Here is a 24989-nt window from a genome sequence, read left to right on the forward strand (position 1 = left end):
AAACAATTGCTCAATACCTTGTCATTTTGCTTTTCATCCAGATTTGCGATACTTGTCCCTAATTGCTCATGATTCGAAAACTCTGGTGAAGACTTTCAAACCTATTTGAGTGTAGCCATAATGCATGAATGTCAGACCACCAATATGCAGGACATTTGCGAAATCATTTGTCTGTTTTCTACATCATATGAAAAGTTTCTCAAGTTTTGATCATTTTTAGGAATTACCCAATTTTTCTTTCAAGATACTAACCTTCTTGAGAAATACATGTATTTGTCTCCCTCTTTGTGAAGCTGCATTCTCTCACCATCTAGTTTGATTTCAATCAGAAAGCTCTTGTGTTCCATTATACGTTCAACCTTCACATCAAACAAAAAATTTAAAGAAGTGACTTTAATACAAACAGCCATCATATTGCTTCTAACCCTCCAACATCATCAAAAAAATAATTACAACATGCAATTTATGTACTCTGTCAAAATGAATACAAAAATTTTCATTGTTCCCAAAACAATAATGCAGAAGAATATGTATTCTCATTAAATAGAAAAATAAGAAGAGAATACATTTCAATGATCGCATATCCAATCAATGTGAGTGGTATCAAAATCTCTTTGTGAAAACACATTACGACTTTACGATCAACTGGGATATGCAATAGACCTATATAAATATGAGCATAAAGTATTTTATACTAACAACCAATGTTGAGGGTATCATCAAATTGTTTCAATTATACTATTGCAAAAAAAATCATTGCGCTTTGAATGTGACTTAAACGTAAAAAATGTTGATCAGCATCTCAACTCAAGCTTGATATAAATCAGACCCAAATTCAGCTTGCTATAATCAAATTAAACGCAACGTTGCGCATAACTTCACAAGCAGCTTAATGAAGCAACCCCCAGGACCATTATGTTTTATTCTGAAGAAACTGGTTTCTTGAGAATAGAGTCAACATTCCATGGTACTCACCTGAGTTATTTTTGCCCTTTCACCTAGCATAGGGCTGAAAGGGCTGAACACACTGATAGCAATCTCATTCAATCTCACACTTGGGTCAGACAGGTCACTGCAAACCTGCGTCAACAGCAATAACAAAATACAAGGTTCGAAGATAATCAGAAAAGTAGAACAAGATTTATCATGTTAAATTTCAAATAAAAATCCCAAGACTTTCTTGTAGATGAGAGGCCTAGACTTGCAATTCTTACTTCTTTCAACGAAAGGTCATGGATTTGAATCCAAGCCAAAGCTGTAGTGTCTTTCAGCAAGAGATTCATCCACACTGTGCTGCACTCAACCCAGGTGAACCTGGGTACCTGGTAATACATGTACTAGTATATGGATTTCATTCCTTTAAATACTTGTGCACTAAGAAGGCGGCCAGGCTAAAGCCAAGTCATTAATTACAATTAATAGCATCTTGAACACTCTGCAGAGGGGTAACAAGTGTTCTACAAATTGCATTATTATAATAAGTCTAAGAGTACTTCCCATATGTCAATACATGTATGTAATATCTTGTGCATGTGTCTCTGTGTTGTAGATCCCGAGACCCAAGTTTGGTTCCCAATGAGGGACAAACCTCATGTGGCATAATGAAATTCATAAAATGCGTCATATTTTAAGCAAAATAATTGAATGAGTACTCAAAATAATGAATTATCCTGAATTAGTGCTGTAGCCGAACCGCCGAACCGAACGGTAGTTCGCCGAACATGGCACTTCCGAACCGAACAGAACCGAACCGAACACTAAGACTTGGTTCGGAAGTTCGGCAAAAAAAAAAAAAAAACGGCTTTCAGCTAACAAATTTATAAGTTTACACCCTTTCTAATCATTATATTTGCGCATTCTCTATTTAATCTTCTTTGCAATTGTATGTTGGAAGTACGCGCTTATTTTGCGGTTACTAGATTTTGTTTTCATTTTCATGTTGACATTGTGGTTTTTACGGCCCTGATTAAGAAATGAGATCCGATGAATGATGTTGCGCGAGCTTGCGCTATAATCATTTTACTGGCTTTCATCATCTCTCGCTCTGTGGCCGAATCGCCGAAGCATGGTAAGGAAAACCAAAACTGCATGAGTGTTCATTGGTTAAATCTAATTATCTAAAATATTGTTGTATTTAGGTGGCGAACAAGATTCTTGTTTGAAAATCTTCAAAGTATTTTGAATGAACGAGCTCAATAAACCGAAAGTGAAAGATGAAGTACCATTAATATTACGAATTACGATACGATGTGATTAAGATCGTAACTCGTGTATTGTTGCGGCGGAGAATAAAGATCTGATTGAGATGATTGACATTATTATTGAGGTGTCGGCTCGCTACAGTACTGTCTAGTTTTCATGATTTTAGAGAGAAGTAAAGAGTTTTGAAAACGAGAGATCCAGTGAAAGTGGGAAATAAAGTGAGTGACTGTTACAGATGAAAAGGAGAGACGCAAAACAAATAATATAGAAATGAGATGAGGTGAAGTTATCTTTTTTATTATTAACAATCAGATGAAAATAAAAATCAAACACTCATGAATGATTACGGTATAGCATATAGCAAGATCCACTTCCCCTCGTTGACAAGTTGAATGAAGATAAAGCCATGCGGAAACATTCATCTCTTGGGGGAAAATGACCCCCAATCTTTACTTTTTTCCCCTTTCTTATCAACTTCTCAAATTAACCATAAACAATTCGATGATCACTCTACTCCCCCTGTCCCATTACAGTCGTAAAACTTTGCATCCCACTTGGTCTGTATGTTCATGGTCGAATGAAATCTGACCAATGAAATCATAGAAATCTCGGGAATTGCTCTTCAATCAGTGAGCTGAGTTTCGCGAGCAGACAAAGCACGTGGCTGTATGTACCGATGCGACAATCAGCGACATGCGATTGGTGGTTTAGTTCACCCATCGAGCCAATTAGCGAAAGGCGCATTACATAAGCACGCTTTCTTCGACACGCCCCTGGCCCTACTATGCCTACAGTTCAGTGCACTGCACTGGCGCTGGCCGCCTCGTATGTGATGCAATTGCCAATCACGTTTGGCCGGACTAGACTGTATAGTATATAAATATTCATGAGCTCAGAGTCCCGCTACAAGGGGACTGCATGCGCTGGCCTAGCTGGTACGGGTACGGTACGAGTGCGATCGCGAGCGTAGTTAATTTGGCAAGTATCCAAAGTGTGGTCCAGGTATGGACGACTAGGAAGAGTCGCAATTTTAGAACTGTGAGTTACCCAATAAATCTGTCATCAGATAATCAAATTCGAGATAACAGTTGATTCGTTGAGCGCTATAACTTTCATAGTTTCATGTCAACAAGATAGAGATAAAATGGTTTGATGTGACAGAGGTACGCGCGAGCACATGCAGTCAATCAAGTACAAATTGTCTACCGGTACGCTACGTATACCTGAATGAACTATAGCTTTATCAGTCTATCATTACCGAACCCCGAACCGAACCAATGTTCGGCAAATTTCTGCCGAACCTTGCCGAACCGAACCGAACCCGAACATGGCGCCTGACTTGCAGCACTATCCTGAATGCTCTTGGGCAATTCCATAAAATATGTACATCCGACCCCTATATATGGGACCTTCATTAAATTTTCTTTCTCTGATTTCTAATTCTTTTGACAGTCTGTTATGTTCTCAAAGAACCATGACTTGGTCAGTTTATGAAGTGAAGTAAGACTTGACAAAAATGATGGGTCGGATGTACAAAAAGGTTGATACTTTTATGGAATTGCCCTCTTGTATCTACAATATACATGTAGTTGAGCTAAGCCTGGGTTATTAATTGTTATTATAATAGGAAATGCATTATGATAATGAATAGGATGATTGACAGTATGCATCTATAATGCCAAAACATTTAGAGGGCAGACTCCACCAACATAAAAGTCTTGAATGAAGACTGTCAACTCCATAATAAGGAGACAAGAAAGTGAGGTGTCAGCAAGAAAATAATTGAACTAGTAACTAATTATAATGTACATAACCATTAAATTATTGGTGACATTAGTGGAGGAATCATTGTAGAGTTATAAATTAAAAAGTACATATATCATATCATTGTGCTGTAATTAATTGAATTCACATCACAAGACTTGCAAAATCATATTGCATGAATGTGCAGTGCACTAAAACTGATTTTTGCAGAGCTAGAAGTGTTAAAAGAGTATAAGACTTTGGAGAGGAAGACATGCGGGTTACTTGGTTATTGAGCTAACGTTTTCCATACCACAGCAGCCTCTCCAACTCTCATCCAGGTCCTATTTTCTTTATCATGGAACATGATTCTTCTCATTGACTTGTTTATACTTTGTATTCTGTCTGTATTTGAAATGCCAAATAAAATGATAACATTGATGACTGGGTGTTGATTTGTCATACACCCCATTGCCTTTACCAATTGTAAGCTGCATACTTGTAATGTGGGTGAGAATTGCAAAAGAAACTGTGAAAGAAAGACTATTACTGAGGTACACCATTAATACCATCAGGGGTCTACATGTACAGTATTTGTTTTAATATCTTAAAATGTTCTATAAAGCATCAATATGAAATTCAAACTACTATAATTCCCTCATGCAGGTTTAAATCTCAACGGCAAAGCAAACTGTTTTCAAGATAATCTAATCAAGATTTGCTGAGGACAAACAATCTATACACTAATGATATATCTACCTTTGCGAGACTGTTTGTCACATTGAAGAAGTCTTCAGCATCCGGATGAAAGGTACCAAGAATAGACTGCTGACTAAGACCAACTTTCATTTCCTGCAAAAAAATCACAGAACATCATCTTGTTATTATAGTTAATTATTCCATTGTACTGAATTGACAATCTATTTGTAATGTCATTTGAAATGCATAAAACCATATAATAGTCTCTATGGGAGAGTTTCATTACCACTTGTCACTATGTCCACACCAAGTTGATTTTTTACAAAGCCTCTGTGATATCATTTTATAAAAAGCTATAATTTTTTATCTTATCCCTGGTTTAAATTCTTTCAAACTTTCATAATCAATTCTCATTGTCTATTTTTCACCTTTACCTTTAGATGGTATGTGTGTAGATATGGGTAAAATTGTCACAACTATCATCAACATTGCCACCACAATATATAACCACCAACACTGCAACCATCAACAACAACACCATCATCACAACAACCAACACTGCCAACATCATCACAACCATTGTCATCAACATCATCTTCATCACTACCAATATCAACAATGCCATCACCACCACCAGCACCAACACCACCACCACCAAACTCACTTCCATTTCTCAACCATCATCCCCTCATGTTATCTGAAAGAAACGTATGTGTGTTTGTACCTTCATGATCATGCGTATGAGCCACTTCTGTTCGATTGCACTCGTTTTCCTCAGTAAGGTCAACAAACTTTGCTTGACCAAGTCTTTCTTCTTGGTAGCATTGTTCAGGGCGATTGAGTCGAGATTATCATTCACATCCTTGATGGTTAAACTGCAAGAAAAAATAATATATATTGAAAGAAAGAAAAAAAAATATCACACAAAAGAACTGATAGCTAAATACAATGTTTTTCTGATAAGGAACGGGGTAAATGCAACGAAAATCAAGACCCTGGAGACATCTTAAAAATTTCCATCAATAAAACAGGCTAGAACATCTCCTGACAATGGTTAAAATTCTAACTATTTATAATTTATGGAGAAATGTATACCAACACGGTTGACAAAGGAAGAGAATTATCATGTAAAATTATTTCACATCTCCTGCTAATGGGCTGATATTCAAGTTTAGATATAGGCCTATACATGTAAAGCTAGAGGTTTGTTACATTATTCCATTCTCTGGATAAGTGGTTTTCAGGGATAGTTTTATGACGCTAACTGTGAGTTCGTTACTATGACATTCATGGAATTGATTGAAATCTGAATAACTGAATCAAATTCATCTATAATGCACTCAATATTGTACCAAGACAAAAACAAAACTATATCAAAATGGTAAATTGCCAACTCGTCCACTCACCAAATGGTCTACTTTCATTTAGTATAATGCCATTCCGTCAATCAACATTTCGTCTACCAACCATGTGGTTCACCAACCATTTGGTCCAATAACCATTTGGTCCAATCATCATTTCATCTAAACACCATTTCATCTATTACCATTTCGTCTCATAACCAATTGGTCTAATATCCATTTCATTTTCATTCATTTTGCACAATTAACACTTAGTCCAATTAGACCAAAATGAATGGTACATGGACTAAATGGCTATTGGACCAACTGGTTATTAGACAAAATAGTGATTGGACGAAATGGCAATTAGACCATGTGGATAGTGGACGAACTGATGGTCGACCAAATGATAGTAGATGAGTTGGCAATTGGACGTATTGGCATTAGAGGAATTGGAAATAAACCATCAAAACCACTTAAGATTCCTCTAGAAATGCACTAAAGTTGGGGATCTCACAACACCTCTAAGCATTTTCTTGGCTCATGTCGTCAATTAGGGTTGTTGGTGTCAGGGAAGGTCTGCCCTGGGGACCTGCATGTATTAAAGGGGGTTATTCAATTTGGGATGGTGGTACACAAGAGGTAGATCCCTATGGGATTTGAAATTCATTGCATCTTTATTAATACCTTCCTCTCTCTGGGCACCTGTTACGCAGAACAAAGAAAGCCACACTGGCAAAGTCTCCAGCTTCCTGTACAAACAAGTATAAAACAGGAATCATTTATAAACCACCCTCTCTCCATACATATCTCGCATTCCCCGACATAATCTTAGGCCAGGTTTAAAATCTATTCTTTAATATCACAATATGACACACAATGTTTGAAATTTAGACAGCTTGCTAGACATCACAGCTCTTGCTAATTACTTTCATTTCTCAAAAACCAGCCCTGAAGAAAGGGTAAATTCAAGACACACACATGTCATATACTGAAGGAGAAGCAATTTTGTTTCCATCAGTATGTGAATGATTTCTAACTCTGCTTTATGACATACACAGATGAATGCCATAGTTCATATTTACATGAGAAGCACCAGTCCACTTTATGATGATGTGATGGCACTATGGTTCAACAGTGCAATCCTTCTGACCTGAATATATTTGGTTAAGCACACTTTGCACAATCTCAGTGCTTAGGGGATATTGGATGGCCTTGAGTGGGATGCGAAGAAATATTGTACGAGCTGAAGAACAATATTTCTACGCATCCCACGAAAATTGGTCATCCAATATTATTATTTAGAAACCCCCACAAAGCTAAACAAAGTAATGAAGCAAAAAAAAAATGTTTTTAGTAACCATCATTTATGGCAATCCTGTAAATCATGAGCATGGCGCCCGAGTATTGTCATTTAAAAAAAAGAAATCTCTGTAATAAAGTAAAGACGCGCTACCGTACAATGTAAAGTGCAAGCGCACTAGAATTCAATAAATTGATGCTCCTTTACCACACCTCCTGGTAACTAATACACAATGCAATATCATTGTGACGTAACTATAGCTTCATGCGCACAATCATTAATTAACCAATGATAATCTTGTGGGTGGGGCAAAATATTCATTTCGTCCAATATTTTCAATATTGGATGGTTTTCATAGGTATGCACGTTAATAATTAGTTTTAATATTTTGTCTCTCTGAAACAACCTAGCAAGACGTCCAAAAATATCTGCGCCTCTAAAACCCTACATCTAAATAATAGCAGCAAATATTGTACACTAACACCATACTTGAACTCATTTAGCAATAACACACTAAGCCATGAAAGGTATTTACCTGTTTTGCTGTTGGAGCTCTGTAATTCAGAAGCTTCCGAGCATCAGTGCTTTCCTTGGCTAAACCAAGGATGTCGATGTAGAGTTTAGCTAGGGTGTGCTACAAAATTGAAGAAAACGAATAGAAATCCTGTTACGTGTTAGTGTCAATGTATTAATCTGCTGAATATGATTTAATTTCACTAGAATACGCATTTCCATAGATAGACTCAGTCCAGAATGTCTCGGACATAGGACTCAATGGGCAAAAAAGTCTTAGAACTGAAACTGGAAGACAATACATTCACTTCTATAAAAAAAAATATCTGTATATGAAATAGAATGAGAGTAATTCTCAATTTAATGACCTAAGATTAAGTATAAATCAACTCACCTCATATATACCCCCTCCCGTGCATAGTATGCAATTATGTTATTCACATAAAACACACAATTCCATAAAACCTTATGATATAGCAATCTTATTTTGTTTTTATATCTAGAATATTTTCTTAAATTTCTTAATGACATAGATCACGTGCTACTATTACCTCTTTGATTCCATAAGCCATTCTCTCTCTCTCAAGTTGGGGCAGCAGCAGTCTCATAGCTGGATAGAAATTATCTGTCTGTTGAAAAAAAAAAAAAACATTCATTCTTACATCAAGGGATTTTCATTTCCAGTACAAAAAATCTGTCTTAAGAGAAAAGAGAAGATGTGTTAAAAGACATCAGACACAAGATTAATGTAGATGCAAGGAAAAGATGAACGGGGGAGCATTTCATGATAGGACTTGTAGGACATTTTTTCTGACAAGTCCTGTTTCGTCCGATAGCTACCATAGTAACATAACTTCTCAGCCAATCAAATACATGGAAAGTTGTCAGATCTGAGAACTTGTCAGACAAAAATGTGAATGAAAGGCTCCCCTGGAAACACAGCTAATCTCTCAAACAAGATAAAACTTTTAAAAGAGTTTTTTATTTTAACTTCTAAATATTAACAAAGTATACAGATTTCATTCATTCATTCATTCTCATTCATTCGTTCGTTCGTTCATTCATTCATTCATTTATTAACTTTTTTATTTATTCATTCATTTATCGGTTTGTTTATTCATTTAATCAAAAATTGATTAATTTTAAATTTATTTATTAACAACTTCATCGTATTTTAAGGGGGGTATCACTGTTCATTTATTGATAACTGGTAGAGCAGAACAATGGCACTAACTGTGTTTGGGTTCTTAGCATGCAGCTGCTTGTGGAAAGCCCTCCATTTTCCCAAGAAATCCTTGAAGAGATTCTTTTTCACATCGCTCCCCTTCTTCTTCTGGACTTTCTCAAGGAATCCACAGATCTCTCCAAAAGGGATCTGGCTGGCAACAGATGGTCCAGTGGTCACTGCGGTAGCTCCTGCTGCTGAGGTGCTTGCATCATCTTTCTGGTCAGTACTGGCCATTGGTACCTACACATAGAGATTAGTAACATGATCTACAAATACATATTGTGACCTTAATTTGTGCACAACCTTTTTGCAAAGCTTGTAGTAAAGAAATCAAGCAGATAAAGTTAGGATAATTGTATCAGATTGAGGTTAAAACGCGAATAAGTCGGTTGGTATCACATATTACTAAATTGCTATGTTTGAGACCTCTGCTTGCAAAATGGCGATTTCTTTATAGCATGATGATGCTTGCCAATATTTCAAAAATTTCATCTTTTCCTAATGTTAAAGAAAATTACTAACAATAACATGTCATGACTAACGTTAGGCCACTTGTTCACTGCTACCACCCTGCCTGTGTGGAATCTAAATGTAGATCTATGCAGTGTACAACACACATTTTAAGAATTCATTAAAATGCCACTTTGTAACAAAAAATACTAATTTTTTTATACGTTTGCAATCTATTTTTCATAAGTAACGTGGGGATGATTTTTGTATTCACCGGAGCTCGGAGCACTAAAAATATTCAACTTTTGGCATATTTTTGTGCAGGCCCTCTATTGGTGAAAAATAAAAATTCAAGAAAATTGTCATTTTTCAATCTCTAGACCTCTATCTTCAATTTAGAAAAAGTAATTAAAAGGCTTCAATTTACTTAAGAACCAAGTTATTTGATGAACAGTTGTAATGGAAACTGACAGTGTAAAAACATCAAGCATTTGTCTCACACTAGTGCGAGGTTAGTATACAAATAATGCACGTAAGCGCGTACATGCAGGGCAAAATAATGTGCGAGAAGAGCCAATGGATATACCGCACCGAGGTCCGCAGGACCGAGTGCGGTATATATCCATTTGGCTAGCCGCTACTCACCGGAAAGAGCCCCAGTGAGTAGCGAGGAGTTTCAGCAAATATTACTTATGTAATGAAGCAATGTTTGCCGACTACATAGAAATCCAGGGCCAAACGCGGTTCGGTGTACAAGGGTAGTATACCCAGTTGTTGTGTGTCTGGACAGGTTGTGTGTAGCCTGTACTCTGGAGGCTCCTGGAGAGTACAAATCAGTTTACTATAGGTAGGCTTACTCTCCACGAAACCTGGGACGGCATGCCATTGCTCCATGCGCACCAAGTATTTTGGAGACAACAATGTTGCTCCAAAGTACTAGTTTTCTCTTAGTTTAAGCCAAAGGTTTTGAGCCCAAACTAAAAAGACATATCATGGAATAAAATGTAACACAAATTATAGAAAATATTATAAGTAGAGAGGCGTTTACTTACAGTCTGTTATTGTCACCATCTTGCCGTCTTTGTTATCGTAGCCAAAGATACTAGACGCGTAAAGAGGGCGACAATATCATGAGCAGTGCCAACTTAGATTTAAAAAAATACTTGCGTTGACCGACGTATATCATGCATTGTAAAATACTTGCATTGGCCGATAAATATCATGAAGTGTAATATATTAGGCAGACATGGGAACTCTCCAACATGGGGTTGAATGGGGTCGCAATTGCACTCCAAATAAAAGTGAAAAAAATAAATTATGCACTTAGGAGTTAGGCCTACCTCGATTATATAATGATGGATGAAGATCTAGATCTATCCACTCACATGCATTGCGAGGTTAGCACTACTAGTACTACTACTACTACTAGTACTTTTAGTAGTATACTAATGATCTATCATCAGTAGAGGCGCACGGCCAATATGGGAGAAACTCTCCAATATGGGAGACTACAATCTCCCATATTGGATTTGGAGACTTGCTTTGCAAAAGAATAAAAGAAACGACACCAACAAAAGTCAAAAGAATAATTTTTTCCACCCAAAAATTTTGTCTCATTGACATTGTCATAATTGAGGTCAGAACAGAAGCCCATTCGTTTTGTGTGTGGATAACAAAAAAAATCCTAATCAAAACAAAACAAAACTCAAATTAAAGTAGACAGTGAATTTTTTAAGACTAGTCTAAGTAGACAGTGAAAAGGGGTAATTTTTCATGAGGAATCTGCTTATCACATTTTGCTATTGCGATCCCATTCTACCCCATTTTGGAGAGTACCCGGGGCCGGGCCTGGGCCCTGGCTCTGCCCTGCTAGGCTAATAATAACACGGACAAGTCCTGGGCTCCCTGCTGTTAGTTACATGTACCTCGCCCGGGCGAAGTTCGTGCAGGTTCCACTCCACTACCGCTACACTACGGTCTACGCTCCACCTTCGGGTGGATGGAGCGTAGTGGAGCCTGGCCTGGCTGCACGAACTTCGCCCGAGGACGAGGTACCGGTACCGCACCCAAGGGTTCATTACATGCCGCAGCTCAGCGCACAGAAAAATCAAGCCATAGGCCTAGAACTTAGAAGTCGTGTGTTGTGGACACCAGAAGTGAGATCCCCGCACTCGCGACCCACTAGTTAGAAATCCACTGCCAAACGCGGTTCATGGTAATATACCCAGTTGTTGTGTGTCCGGACAGGTTGTGTGTCCAGACGATCAATTTTAGAAAGTCATTTGGAAAAATTTACAAGGAAAGTTTTAACTTTTAATTTGTTTTGTCAATTTTTAGTACAAAATGTCAGGAAATATTATAGAGAACAAAATAGAAGATGATTACAACTATTGATTTCGTATTTGTAGTGTAATCCAATGACAAAAAAGAAGGCTTCAAAAATATAAAGTGTCCGGACACCCGATCCCCCATCCTACTAACCTCGCAATATGTGTGAGTGCCGGTACCGTACCTGTCTGTTGTTATATTGTTATTTGTTACTTAGTGTGAGTCTGTGACTGTGAGACTGAGAGTGAGTGGACGTGGGTCTATCTACGAACGACGTTTGTTATATTAATAATATATCATGTACCTTATCAGTCTAGTATTGACTAATTGTCGAGCCAAATAACTTTCTTACCAGCTTACCTTGTATCAAATCTTATTGACTGTAAAGGTCAATCATAAAATCGGAGTGAAATCTAGTACGACTATGTAGAAAATTAGACATGGGCGCTGACATGTTTGTAAAATATATTTTCGAACGCTAGCTGGCGCTAAAGCACGATCACTCATCTCAACGAATTTCACTTCATCGATGATCACTTGCTGTCTTTGTCAAGGAATACAAAAAATAAAGAAATAAGATGGAGTGAGAAAACGACCATTGACCAATGAAATGTGACCTTGATACAATTTTTTTACTAATCTTTCTTTTATCGATTCTTCCCCCAGTCTGACATTGATACTCCCGCACTCTTCAATCAAACCTAGTATACTGTATACCAGTATATAATAGCGGGTATAAAATAATTTGTCAGTTGATAAACTGAAGCTACCATAAAAACCAATTTTCTTTCTTTTATTATTAATTTTTTTAAATAGAAAATGACATTTCGTTGATTTTTTATTTAATTCACGATAGGCCTACGTGGGAAGTTGCTCGCATATGACGTCACAAATTAAGAATTAAAATTCTAATGACTTATTGATGGATTTGATGGATTTTCCTCAAACTTTCACAAATATATTTTTCCTCCTATAATGATTTACAAAATATATTTTTAAAACTTTTTATCAGGATGAACTTCCCCTTAAACATTGCCACACCACATGGGATGATGTATACATTAAATGTAACTTCATTCCTTCTCTGCAAAGTCTTGTATTATACAAGACTTTGCAGAGAAGGAATGGATTTGTGTGCGAGGGAGCGTAGCGAATGAGCAAGAATTTACTGTTAAAGACGTAATGTTGGCCTATAATGATATATGATAATAAAAAAGTAACAATATATGATTTCAAAACTATTATTCACAGGGCCGAGGTCAAGAATCTCGTAATAATAAATATGCCAAGAATGGGCCTACGCCCTCTATATAAAACATTCAAAGTTTATAGTTCTCGAACTTTGGATTCAGTGATATGACGGGGGTAATTTAGTCGCTTAGACCATGGAGCTATTAATAGCTCTATGCTTAGACAGTATACTACGTCAAAAATGCCATATAAATCAGGCCTTATCAGGGCCCTGTCCACGTATTGTTCGGTGCTGAGCATTGTCACACCACACTCAACAACAATATGGAGATAATGCTCCATGGTATCATCATTCCTAATAAACTTTTTTTTCAGAAAGAGTGGGGGGGGGTAATATTCCAAGGGGTCAGAAAAATTAGGTTTTAACTGTATATCACACTGTGATCTTATCAGGCATGTATGCTACAGATTTTCAAGTAATTTCTTAAAATACTCGTGTTATTTTTCAAGTGTAGCTGCTTAAAGATTTTCTAACATAGAATGTCTGTGAGCAGCTACTGCGACTGGGTATAAATTATTGTCTTAACCCTAAAAAGACTGGGGGGAGGGGGCTGATTCAGCCCCCCCCTCGACATTTTTCGCGATAAATCTGTAACGCGAAAAGCTGGCGCCGCGCAGTTCCATTACTTTTTTCTTTCAAGTCTTGCGCAACTTTTGAGACCAAATTTGCGACACCCGGGTACGTGGTTCCGAAATTACGCAACATTTTGTAAGTGCATGGCGACCCGAAATTGCTCAAAAACGTGAATTTGTGTACAAATCCAATGGAAATTGTGTTTTTAGCTAAAATTCATAAATGTATCATTATTTTCAATTTTACTAATCAAACTCAATTAATTTCATCTTGTTTATGGTCAAAATAAAGTAGCGGACGATTTCCATTGAAAAAACAATAAAAAACAAAAAGTCGAAAAACAAAGAAATACATAAGAAATTTTAAAAACAATAAAATACATAAGAAAAGAATTGAGATATTGAATTTTTTAAAAAGAAAATTTGATCAGAATCCTTCAAAGAGTCTGTGAATCAAAAATTGGCAGTTTAGAGGCCTTATTTAGTTAATTAGAGCAAATCTTTGATTTTACGCATAAATTAGCATAATTAATGAATTATGAGATTTTTCGGAAAATTTGATCCTACAGTCTTGGAGATTATGCCATGGGTAATGCACGTGCCAATTTTCATCGCGATCGCGCGGTCGACGGCCGAGATCATAGGGGGGGGGGGCTGAATCAGCCCCCCCCCCAGTCTTCTTAGGCATCAAAATAGCCCAGTCTATTTAGGGTTAAGTAGGCACGTCAAAGCGAAGCGACCAAGCAAGCAAAAAAAAAAGAGGACAAAATAAATATGAAAACTTACAATTTTGCGACATAGTTTAACACAATATCCAGAAATGTGAACAAAACTATACCTTGCTCATGGACACCACCTAACCAACCATCACGCTCTTCGCTCGCTCGCAATAATGAAAATACAAATTTGACAGCCCTTTTAACTGGATGCGGTGACCTCAGACATGTCAGAGACGTTTTTATGATCATAATGATGGGGTTAGATTTTAATTAGCATTCAACATTTTCGGCAGACGTAATGGCAGGGAGTTGGCAAAACCAGGGGGTGTTATAATTTTTAAACTCTATCATGAAAATGTAATATTTAAGGCATATTTTGGGCTGGGAAACTATGACAAAATACTTATTTAGGCTAGGCCTACTCTGAGATCGAAGAATGTTTACTTGTTTCATATGTTTATGGTCATTTCTGGCTTTAAAATATTTTCATTCTTTTTTCTTTTTATTTCCAGTGACAGTACAATCATGGCAATCAAAATGACAAAATACGCATCAAGGTATAATCAAACAATATAGATGAAGATTTATGACTCACTTTTATGTTGCATATAATTTATCCTTTCCTACTTTCCATTCACTGAAAGAAATATTAAGCGAATGAAATGGAACAGAAATTTATATCCAAGAACGAGCATGACCCCCCCCCCCCCATGCACAACGTCCGTCCCCGGGCTTGCACCCTAACAATGTCCATTCAGATGAAAAGAACAAATATGTCGATTATTAAGGACCAAAGTTTATATCATTAGGCCTTGATACGGACATTATTTTGTTTTATCTTTTGTATTTACAGAACGTTGTGATGAACCAGAACATGACCGTACACGGAATTTTTTTTTCCAAGGGGGGCGGGGGCGTATAAACGAAATTAGGAGAAAATCGAAAGCGAGGTAGTGAAGCCACTTATAGGCTTGTCAATTTTAGGGCGCCTTTGCATTTCTAAATCGATAATTGAAGGATTTCTTGTACATTTTGTGTGATTTTTGTTTTGAAAATAATTTTTCAAAATATCTGGGAGGCCACTGCCCCCCTGTGTACAGCCATGATCCCGATGACATAAGAATGTGTTATACCCTCAACCTATACTTTAATGTGTGGACACAATGCGACCGAAGGGCCATGCAGGAAAGGAATCAACCGATATAATTCTAGTCATGATTTCACACATATTTTTGTTTGCCCATCTGCCACAATAATTCAACCTGCCAAATCTGTCAATATATCAACGAGTTGGTCGGTATTTAAACATTCGCATGCCATCAGATTTTGTCAAAATCATTAATTCGATTGATTACTCTGGAAAAACACGCCACATTATGCATCTGCTTCTAATAATAGATGTTTGAATTTATTCATCATTCAGGCGCTTCTTTCGTTTCATCATTTTGACTGGATATCAGGGAATGTTTGTGTGTATTCACGCGTTTCAACAACCAACATGAAAGATAATCTAAGCCTATCTAAAGAGAATAACTCCTCTCAAGTTTCCGAACCAATTGAGTCAGAAAAGGACTCGTCACCAACAGTCGACGTCAATGTTCGTGACGGCAAAATCGACGAGACTGGACCACGAGCATGTCTCGTGATCGTGTCCCTCTTCACTATCGGATTGCTGGAATTTGGCATCATCAAAGGTTTTGGCGTCCTGGTCGATGAACTCGTATTCCAATTTGAAACTGAGATTGCTACTATTGGCTTCATACTTGGTCTCTCTAATGGTATATCCTACCTGTTAGGTAAGCGTGCAGTTGGGGGAGATGAGGCTATACACTGTTAGAAAATTTATCCTTAAAATAAAAGAAGTTCCTGCAGCAGAGTCTCGAGAACACCTGTAATCTTACCAGAATGCGTAATCTTACAGGAAATTGGTATTTGGTGTATGGAATCTTACAAATTTCCTTAAATAAAACACCCTTTTCCCCTTTTTAAACAGACCTGTTCTATTAAATCGCAGAAAAATTCCTGTTTTATGAATTTACAGAATGATTCTGTTATTGCTTTCTGCAAAATCTTCTTTTTCTGTAAAATCACGGTTTTTTTAACAGTGTATAATCGTAATGCTTTTTGAAGAAAAGAAATATTAAATATTCCATTACCAATAATGACCGAACAAGATAAAAATACAAGCAAGCAAAATTCTTTATTTCGACGTACCCCCTCCCCCCCCCCCTCTAAGGGCCAGTGATGTGACCACAGGCAAAAGGTGAAGTTGCGGCCCCTAGCCGCTGCATGATTATGGTTTCTTATTTCATGTATATGTGTAGTATCAGGGGCGGCTTAATGTATTTTCGTTGGGGGGGGGGCAAATTAAAAAAGGCATTTATATGCCAAAAAGGGCATTTTGGTGCAAACGGATATTTTCACCATGAGATTATTATCCGTGTAAAGCAGTTGTTTGTTTTGTAGTAATTAAGTTGAGCAAAGTTTTTTTAAGTGATTTCTGATTGATATATATTTAGGTTTTATTTTTTGCTTGGAAAAAAATTCAAATCTGAAGTTGTAAAACTCACTTTTGGTCAATTATGGACCTAATTACTACCAAGGGCATCTATGTGAGATGTTGCAAGCTTGAATCACGAGCTCAAACCTTTGGAAATTTCATGTAATAAGACATAAAACGTAAACATTCCGAGCAGTTTTTGTAATCATGAGAAAAGGATGTGAATCTAACTAAAGAATTAACGCGAGCGCGAAGCGCGAGCTGAAATTTTTAATATACTGACCAGAAAAGGAACCTTTAACGACTGTATTTGGTGACTCATGAATAGGATACGCAATCGAATAATGCGAGCGCGAGCTGAAAATTTGTGATATTATAACCAGAAAACTGGACATTCTATAGGCATTTTATTTAACAAGGATCAGAATGACTACCTTAATATACATATTGATGCGAGCGCGAAACACGAGCCAAAAATATGTAATATTCCAACCTGAAAACTGGACGATCTGTGCATTTTGTAACCATGAACGGAACGTTCGAATACCTTATACTCAACAATAATTGATGCGAGCGCGAAGCGCGAGCCAAAACAATTGTGATTTCCTAACCTAAAAGGTATTGTGTTTTACTTCAAAAAGGGTATTTCATTTTGAAAAGGGGCACATTAAATTTTTGAAAAGAGGGCATTTTCCATTTTGAAAAAGGGGCATTTTTTCCTACGGGGAATAGGGGCGGGGGCCGGGGCAACCCCCCGGTTCCGCCGCCCCTGTGTAGTATCCGTTTAAGAATGAGATTTTACAGGCTTCCGTCGCATCGAATCCGTTTTAAGAATGAGATTTCACTCTTCCGTAATATCGATTCCGTTTTAAGGATGGCACTTAACCCTCCCCATCACATCGATTCTCTTTTATGAATGACATTTCACCCTAATTCCGTCAAAACCACTCGGTTTAAAAAACGATATTTTACCCTTCCGTCGCATCGACTCCGTTTTATTGACAATTCAACCTTTCGTAACATCGACCACTTATTAAGAATGACCTTTCACCCTAACATCGATCCCGTTTTAAGAATGACATTTTACCCTTCCGTCATATCGACTTCGTTGATGGATTAAATTTCAAGGTTCATTTCGATGAAATGCAGTTTTCAAGAGAACTCATGCAATTGACACTCATATCATCGGAACAAAAATTGAATGAATAAATAAATAGATATTTAAAAACAAGCCAAAAACTTTATCGTCGGCCATATATTTTGGAAGAAGTCTGTGATAAAATATAAATACCTTGTTATGTTACTTCTTAAACAGCTCCTTTCACGGCACCATTATCAAATCGACAGGCGATAATTAGACCAATGATGATGTTTGGAAGTGCCGTCATGGGCATTGCAATCTCTCTTGCTTCCCTTGCTTCTGGTGTAGTTGGGTTTTCTATCGCCATGTTTACTTCAGGTGAGACAATACAGACATTTTCTTTCGAAATAATTTGTTGAGAATTCTTGAATTTATATTTTTTTATTGTGTAGTCTTGGAGGCTGAGCAAAAGATATATAGTATCTCACAAAATACCGCATCAAATGCGTGTAACTGAAAGAGACTGTGATTAAAAAAAACAACCACGAAAATTGATGTCGGCACCTTTCTATACATTCTCCAAAGTTCATGATTACCAAATTATGATCAAGTTTAATTCTCTAAATTATCATCATGATCATTTTGTGCAATGTATGTCTTTTAAAATTCATTGCAGGGGCTGGATTTGCTTTGGTCTCGCTACCTTCTATAGTTGTCTGCAATCGTTATTTTACCAAACACTTCGGGGTTGTCGTAGGGATCACTGAAAGCGGTTCTGCCCTGAGTCTGGTCTTTCCCCTGATGACTAAAATGTTACTGGATGCTACTGGTTTGAAGGGAACCATCCTTTTACTAGGAGGGTTGTCTTTGAACATGGTTGTTTGTACGACTCTCCTTCGTGACCCAAGGACCCTGAGGAAGAATGGACGTCGTGATAAGACAGTAGGCCAACCGAGGGGAACAACCTGTGCAAACGACGCCGACGACCGTGACGCCGAAAACGAGTGTCAGTTGGACATGCTGAGTGACAGCCTGAGTTCCGACGAGGATGAGAAAGAACAGCGCTCGTCTGAATGCGGATGTCTTCAAGAAGACTCAACATTACTCTATCAACAGAAAATTACTCACGGTCGTGCAGGGAATGATGGAGAGTTAATACAAAGTAAGGTACCTATGCAACTGACCTCTGCAAGGATTGTTAATGGACGGATCGATTCGTTTCAATTTGAATCACAAAATTATGTAAGAACCGAGCGAACGTTCACTGAAATTCTAATAAGTCCGTTCCAGTGGCTTTGGCGTTTCCTTGACTTCTCCCTTTGTCGCGACGAACCATTCCTGAATTTCATCTATCTATCCACCTTCCTTTTTGCGATGGTTCATTCCGCCTGGTACATATTCTTTGTTGCTCATGCCTTGGCCAAAGGGATAACACTTTCGAATGCCGTTCTGATCAATCTAGTCAGTGGGATTGGTGAAGGGATTGGTGCTTTCATACAAGGACCCGTTACAGATAGAGGATGGATGACGCCACGGGGAATGTTCATGATGTTCTCTTTAATAAACAGTGTTGTTTTATTCCTTGACCCACTATTATCAAATACTATGCTTCTGACAATAGCGGGATTCACCAACGGCCTTTTCCTTGGCGGCAGCTTAACATTAACGTCAGTTATGCTTAAGGTAATTTCAAGCGTTTTTTTTATCAGGTTACGGGATAAAACTACTTTAAAAAAACATAATATTATAATAATGAAGGAAAGGAAACTTTAAACTACGATGTGTAGTATATGGTCTCATTTATTTTAATTTTTTTACCATACTACTGGGTTACTTTTACCTTAATCGGTAATTATGATAGGATGAATTCATCATAAAGCTCCCATAAAGCTCACCAACTATTGGTGACCGTCCTGGCCAGGAGATAAATCATACCTTTTCATTTTTTTCATATTCTATCTATAGGATACCGTATCCGAAGATCGATTTTCGACATCCTACGGCTTGAGTAGTCTGACATATGGGCTTGCAGGACCTACTGGTGGTCTTGTTGCAGGTATTTATTATTTTGCCTACACCTTAAGATTTACGGAACATAATTTGATAACCATTTTCTATCACTGCTTGTAATCTCTATTTTGGCTCTCCCATTGGCTTATCGTCACCATTTATTCCAGTTATAAATTTATATTATTAATATTATTATTGAAGTTTATTGAATATACTTATTAACGACGATGATGACGATATATCGTCAATAATGATTATCATTTTATTATTATTTTATTTGGCATTTCAAAAAACAAAGAATACAAACAGATCAGAGACAAGATCAATCAAAGTTGTACATGATTTTACAATATTCATTACTCCTTTACTATGGAATCATTTTGATTGATCTCGATATATTGTATCTTGTATGTTTTTTACAGATGTGAAATAAATTAATTTGAAATTTGAATCAGAGAAAATAAGACCTGGATGAGAGTTGGAGAGGCTGCCTGGGTATGGAAAAGGCTAACTTAATAGCCATAACCCACAGGTCCTCCTCCCCAAACCTCCCAACCCCATCCAGGTCAGACTAGTGGTAAAAATAAAATGAAGATATTTCGAATCGGCAAAATACAATGGTCATACATGTGACTTGGTCACTTCAAGCCAACCCCACAATACCTTCCCCAATCACATTATTAAGAATCTACAAGCATTAGAATGATAAGCATCAAACATTAAAGCAATCGTAAATTTAAAAATATAAATACATAATACTACATCTATCATAAGTAATGGGATATAAGACGATAAGAATATATAAAAAAAAAACCATGTAAGAGTGATCAAATGACATAATATTGAGGTTGAAATAGGCCGGATTAGATTTAGTGTATAAATTATGAATAAACCTGCTCTTCAGTTGAAATTGGTCAATGAGGAAAGTAATAAATTAAGCATCATAGAAGGAAGTGTCATTATAAATCAGACATCTAATTATTCAAAAAACAGAAACATTTTCACGACGAAGGAGGTTCAGAACTTTTGAGATGTTTCCAGATACAATTTCATCTTTGATATATGTGAGGGCATACTTTCCCATATAATCGGAAATCTATGTATTGCAGTTTGGTGCAAACGTTCGGTTCTGGCTTTCATGTGGTGGAATAGGATTGTGTGTTCACTCTGGCGTGATCGTACCGTTACTTTGTCCTTGACCGCCTCACATGATACAATGTTATACAGGTTTTTTTTTATTACAAATGACATCATTAGATACTTCCTTCTTGATTCAAGAGTAAACCAAGAAAGGGTCTGTAAGCGCTGTGGGTAAGGCATTTCCTGTTGCCTTTGTTTCAAGATTACTCGCGTTGCCCTTCGCTGAACTCGTTCCAGGGCTTCAGTATGTTTCCTTGTGAAAACATACCATGACGGGACCCTGTATTCCAGGATTGGCAACATAAAGTGATTTGTACAGATAGCATTCTATTTGCCCTTTTAATTACGGTACATTATCAACCTGGTCATCCACAGGTCACACAAGAATTTAGGGTGACCCCGAGGTACTTGACAGAGTGTTCTTGTTCTATCATTGTATCATCAATTGTGTACTCTGTTTGCCCTTTTTCTTACGAGGGGCAATCATAAGAACTTTAGTTTTTGTAGCATTAAGTTGCATTTTGTTTGATTCACACCAGTTAATTACACATGAAATGTCAGCTTGGAGTAATTGTTTATCGGACTCATTTCGTATTATACGGTATAAGAGCGTGTCGTCTGCAAAGAGCACACATTGCGATTTTACTACATGAGTGATGTCATTAACGAACAGATTGAATAATCTTGGCCCTAATACACTTCCCTGAGGTATTCCTGAAGTAACTTTTGACCAGCATGATCGTGATCCCCGGAACTGAACGGTTTGCTCTCTCCCACAAACAAAATAATGATAAAAGTAACATGGAAATATAATAAAATGGTGCAAAGGTTTTGACTTGCCTTGCCCAAGTGATGACACTGACCACATGAAATCGCTGACGTCTGTAGTTGACTTTCAGCGTCACAATCCGAAAGAACTGAACGTGAACTAGGGCTCGAACCTCGGACCCATCAATCTGATTGTATTTTGTACGTGCAACTGGATTACAGATACATGCCACAACGTCCCTGGCCACTGAGTCTTTCATTCAAGTGGCGTTTTGTGTTGTTAATGGGGGGGGGGGGGGTAGGGATTAGTGCTCTTAGCGAAGAAGAGACCAAAAAAAGAAGAAAAGAAAGAAGGAACAAAATGCTATTTTTACCCCTACAATATAATACAAAGGAGTAGATTCGTTTGACTGTTTGGGGTTTTTAAGAGAACGCTTTTCTACTACTTAGTTTTGTGCGCGTTTTCCTTAGTTTTGTACCTTGTATTATCCCATGTTTTAGAATATCATACCACGCCTTCTCCATAAAAAAAAACTTTCAACAAGCTTTCTTTTAAAAGGGGTTCGGAAATTAAAGATATACCAATAACATTGTTGTTGTTTTATTCATTATTCCGAAGGCACAAGTTTCATCAGGTTGTTACAACACAACAAACTTTTGACATTTTGGCTTCCATTTTTTTTTGTGCACGATTTTTGGATAATGATATAGACGACGCGGGTTAAATAATTGTTAATTATAAATCAATTAATCAATTAATTAATAAATGAATAAATAAATTAATTGATCATTGTCTTTTTTTCTTAAATCACATTCAGGATGGATAGCATCAGTAGCTGGTTATGAAATGACATTTGTTTTTCTTGGAGGGTTGAATGTTGCTGCTCTACTAACAATGATTCCTGCTTATTACCACTACGACACCAAGCCTAAACACCGAGAAAGAGGAGATCAAAATGACGAAAGAGATACACCAATCTAACACCTTCCATGTTCTTACAATATTATGTACAACGATTCCAGCTTATAACCACTATATGGCACCAATCTGAAACACCGAGGAGATCAAATGATGACAGAGAAACACCAATCTACACACTAAGAAATTCGGGTTCAATTTTACGGTTACACTTCGTAATTCCGAAGGTTCGTAATTCCGAAACACGTAAATTGCCTATACCTCGATGTTCGTTAATCCGAAAACGTAAAAGGGTTCGTTAATCCGAACATTTGTGGCGTTATTCCAAAGGTTCGTTGTTCCGAAGGTTCGATAATACGAAAACGAAATAAGGTTCGATGTTCCGAAGGTTCGTTAGTCCGAAAACGAAATAATGTTCGTTGTTCCAAAGGTGCGTTAATCCGAAAACGAAATAAGGTTTGTTGTTCCGAAGGTTCGTTAGTCCGAAAACGAAATAAGGTTCGTTAATCATTACGTTTTCGGACTAACGAACCTTCGGAATTACGAACCTTATTTCGTTTTCGGATTAACGAATCTTCGGATTTACGAACCTCATTTCGTTTTCGGATTGACGAACCTTCGGAATTACGAACCTTATTTCGTTTTCGGATTCTTCGCAATTACGAATCTTCGGAATTACGAACCTTCGGAAATACGATCCTTCGGAATAACCGAACCGTCGGAATAACGAAGCTTCGGAATTACGAATGTATGCGAATTTGGTACCCCTAGGGGTGCACAGGCTTGTCCCTATATACGAGTACCCCTAGGGGTGCACACGTACACCCCGAATAGGGGTGTACAGTGTGCAGTGTGCACCCCTATTTGGGGTTTCCATCTGCACCTCAGACGGTGTACACGTACGTCTACCCCTGAGGGTGCATAATGTACCCCACCTAAAATAACAAAAAGATTGTCGAGATTTTCGGCCCATTTACTTTCTGTATCGATTTTTTAGTTACCTTGGTTGAGACTCGAACTCGCCTCGTTGTGTCTGTAGTCAAGATTCTTCCCGCTATGCCAACGAGAATCGCTGAATCCGGAGGAGGTCTCCAGGGATATGATCCGCTTCCTTTTTGACTTGTGCTGATAGTTGTGATTCAAGTAGCTCTATTTACTGTTTCTCCAAATGTATACGTAATCAAATGGGTTTTGAAACAAATAAATATTAAATATTAACAATTTACGTAGATAAAGTGTGGCGTTAGTGCATTGTTATTTCGGGTAATCTTCGATCACAAATCAACTTTATCTATATCATACGTCTATCATGCAGCGAGACTGGTGGGGTGCACGCAAAGAGTACAGGGGTGTACAACAGACACGTAATCTCGCAAAAGAGCTAACTTGCACCTCGATGGTTTTGCGAGGTCGGCCCTAATCTGGCAAAAGGGTCTATCTGCAAAATTTTGGATTTTTTTTTTTTTTCATATCTAGGGTTTATGAGGCCAAAATTTTCATCTGGCCAACTCTCAGTGGTGCTCGAGCTTTCGTTTTCGAGATACCAGAGGACACCAATATCAAATTCCATCATTTTACTGGTATCTAATCTGGCAGAAGGGTCTATCTGCACATAGACCCTATAAAAAGTGGTAGTAATCTGGCAAAGGGGTTTATCTGCACATAGACCCTTTTGCCAGATTACATGGTGGAGAAGACGTATTTATTTAATCAGGCAAAAGGGTCTATCTAGTCCAGTAGATATGTGAAAAAGATGCTCGAATCTGGCAGAAAGTGTAAAATTTGGCATACAGGGGTATTTTGGGGCGCTGATTTCAAAAATTGCCGGCCCCAAGCGATTTTACCATCGGGTTGGCTGCCATTTTGAAATGCAAGATGGCCACCATGAAAAATCATTAAATGTCATTTTCTTGAGTTTTACATGGCATGTGACACTGAAATTTGGCATATAGGGGTATTTTGAGGCACTGATTTCAAATATTGCCGGCCCCCAGCAATTTGACCATTCGGCCGGCGGTAAAATCACCGCCATTTTGAAATCCAAGATGGCCGCCATGATATATTATTGCAATCATTTTCTCGACTTTTATATGAACTGCGGTATTGATATTTGGCATATAGGTTTAATTTGGGGTGCTAATTTCGAATATTGTCGGCCCCAAGTGATTTGACCATCAGGTCGGCTGCCATTTTGAAATCCAAGATGGCCGCCATGAGAAATC

At 37.6% G+C, this 24989-nt stretch overlaps 2 protein-coding genes across 3 annotated transcripts in view; one reads left to right on the forward strand and one right to left on the reverse strand.

Annotated features, from left to right (window-relative positions):
- Positions 1-12301, reverse strand: part of LOC135153884 (DNA ligase 4-like) — a 41071-nt gene extending 28770 nt beyond the window's left edge. The window contains exons 1-9 of one of the 2 annotated variants that reach the window (XM_064098491.1): positions 12167-12301; positions 9035-9268; positions 8352-8429; positions 7823-7921; positions 6672-6736; positions 5369-5519; positions 4705-4797; positions 976-1080; positions 253-359 (exon numbers count right to left, since the gene is read on the reverse strand). In XM_064098491.1, the coding sequence (XP_063954561.1) occupies positions 253-359; positions 976-1080; positions 4705-4797; positions 5369-5519; positions 6672-6736; positions 7823-7921; positions 8352-8429; positions 9035-9262 (926 nt within the window). In that variant the 5' untranslated portion in view covers positions 9263-9268; positions 12167-12301. The remainder of the gene's footprint in view (positions 1-252; positions 360-975; positions 1081-4704; positions 4798-5368; positions 5520-6671; positions 6737-7822; positions 7922-8351; positions 8430-9034; positions 9269-12166) is intronic. The other variant, XM_064098499.1, reaches the window with a different exon arrangement.
- A 3468-nt stretch (positions 12302-15769) lies between these two features.
- On the forward strand, positions 15770-23983 carry LOC129270830 (monocarboxylate transporter 9-like). The gene is made up of 5 exons (XM_054908197.2): positions 15770-16145; positions 18165-18308; positions 18607-19613; positions 19896-19986; positions 22667-23983. Exons 1-5 carry the CDS (start codon positions 15848-15850, stop codon positions 22828-22830), a joined length of 1704 nt encoding a protein of 567 aa, XP_054764172.2. The 5' UTR covers positions 15770-15847; the 3' UTR covers positions 22831-23983.
- Positions 23984-24989: the final 1006 nt, after the last annotated feature.

Source organism: Lytechinus pictus, chromosome 1 (assembly GCF_037042905.1).
Source record: "Lytechinus pictus isolate F3 Inbred chromosome 1, Lp3.0, whole genome shotgun sequence".
Classification (NCBI taxonomy): Eukaryota; Metazoa; Echinodermata; class Echinoidea; order Temnopleuroida; family Toxopneustidae; genus Lytechinus; species Lytechinus pictus.

Coding starts and splice junctions, on each gene's coding strand:
- LOC129270830 (XM_054908197.2), top strand. CDS start 15,848: ATGAAAGATAATCTAAGCCTATCTAAAGAGAATAACTCCTCTCAAGTT. Junction 16,146..18,164: donor TGGTATATCCTACCTGTTAG/GTAAGCGTGCAG, acceptor CTTCTTAAACAG/CTCCTTTCACGGCACCATTA. Junction 19,987..22,666: donor TACTGGTGGTCTTGTTGCAG/GTATTTATTATT, acceptor AATCACATTCAG/GATGGATAGCATCAGTAGCT.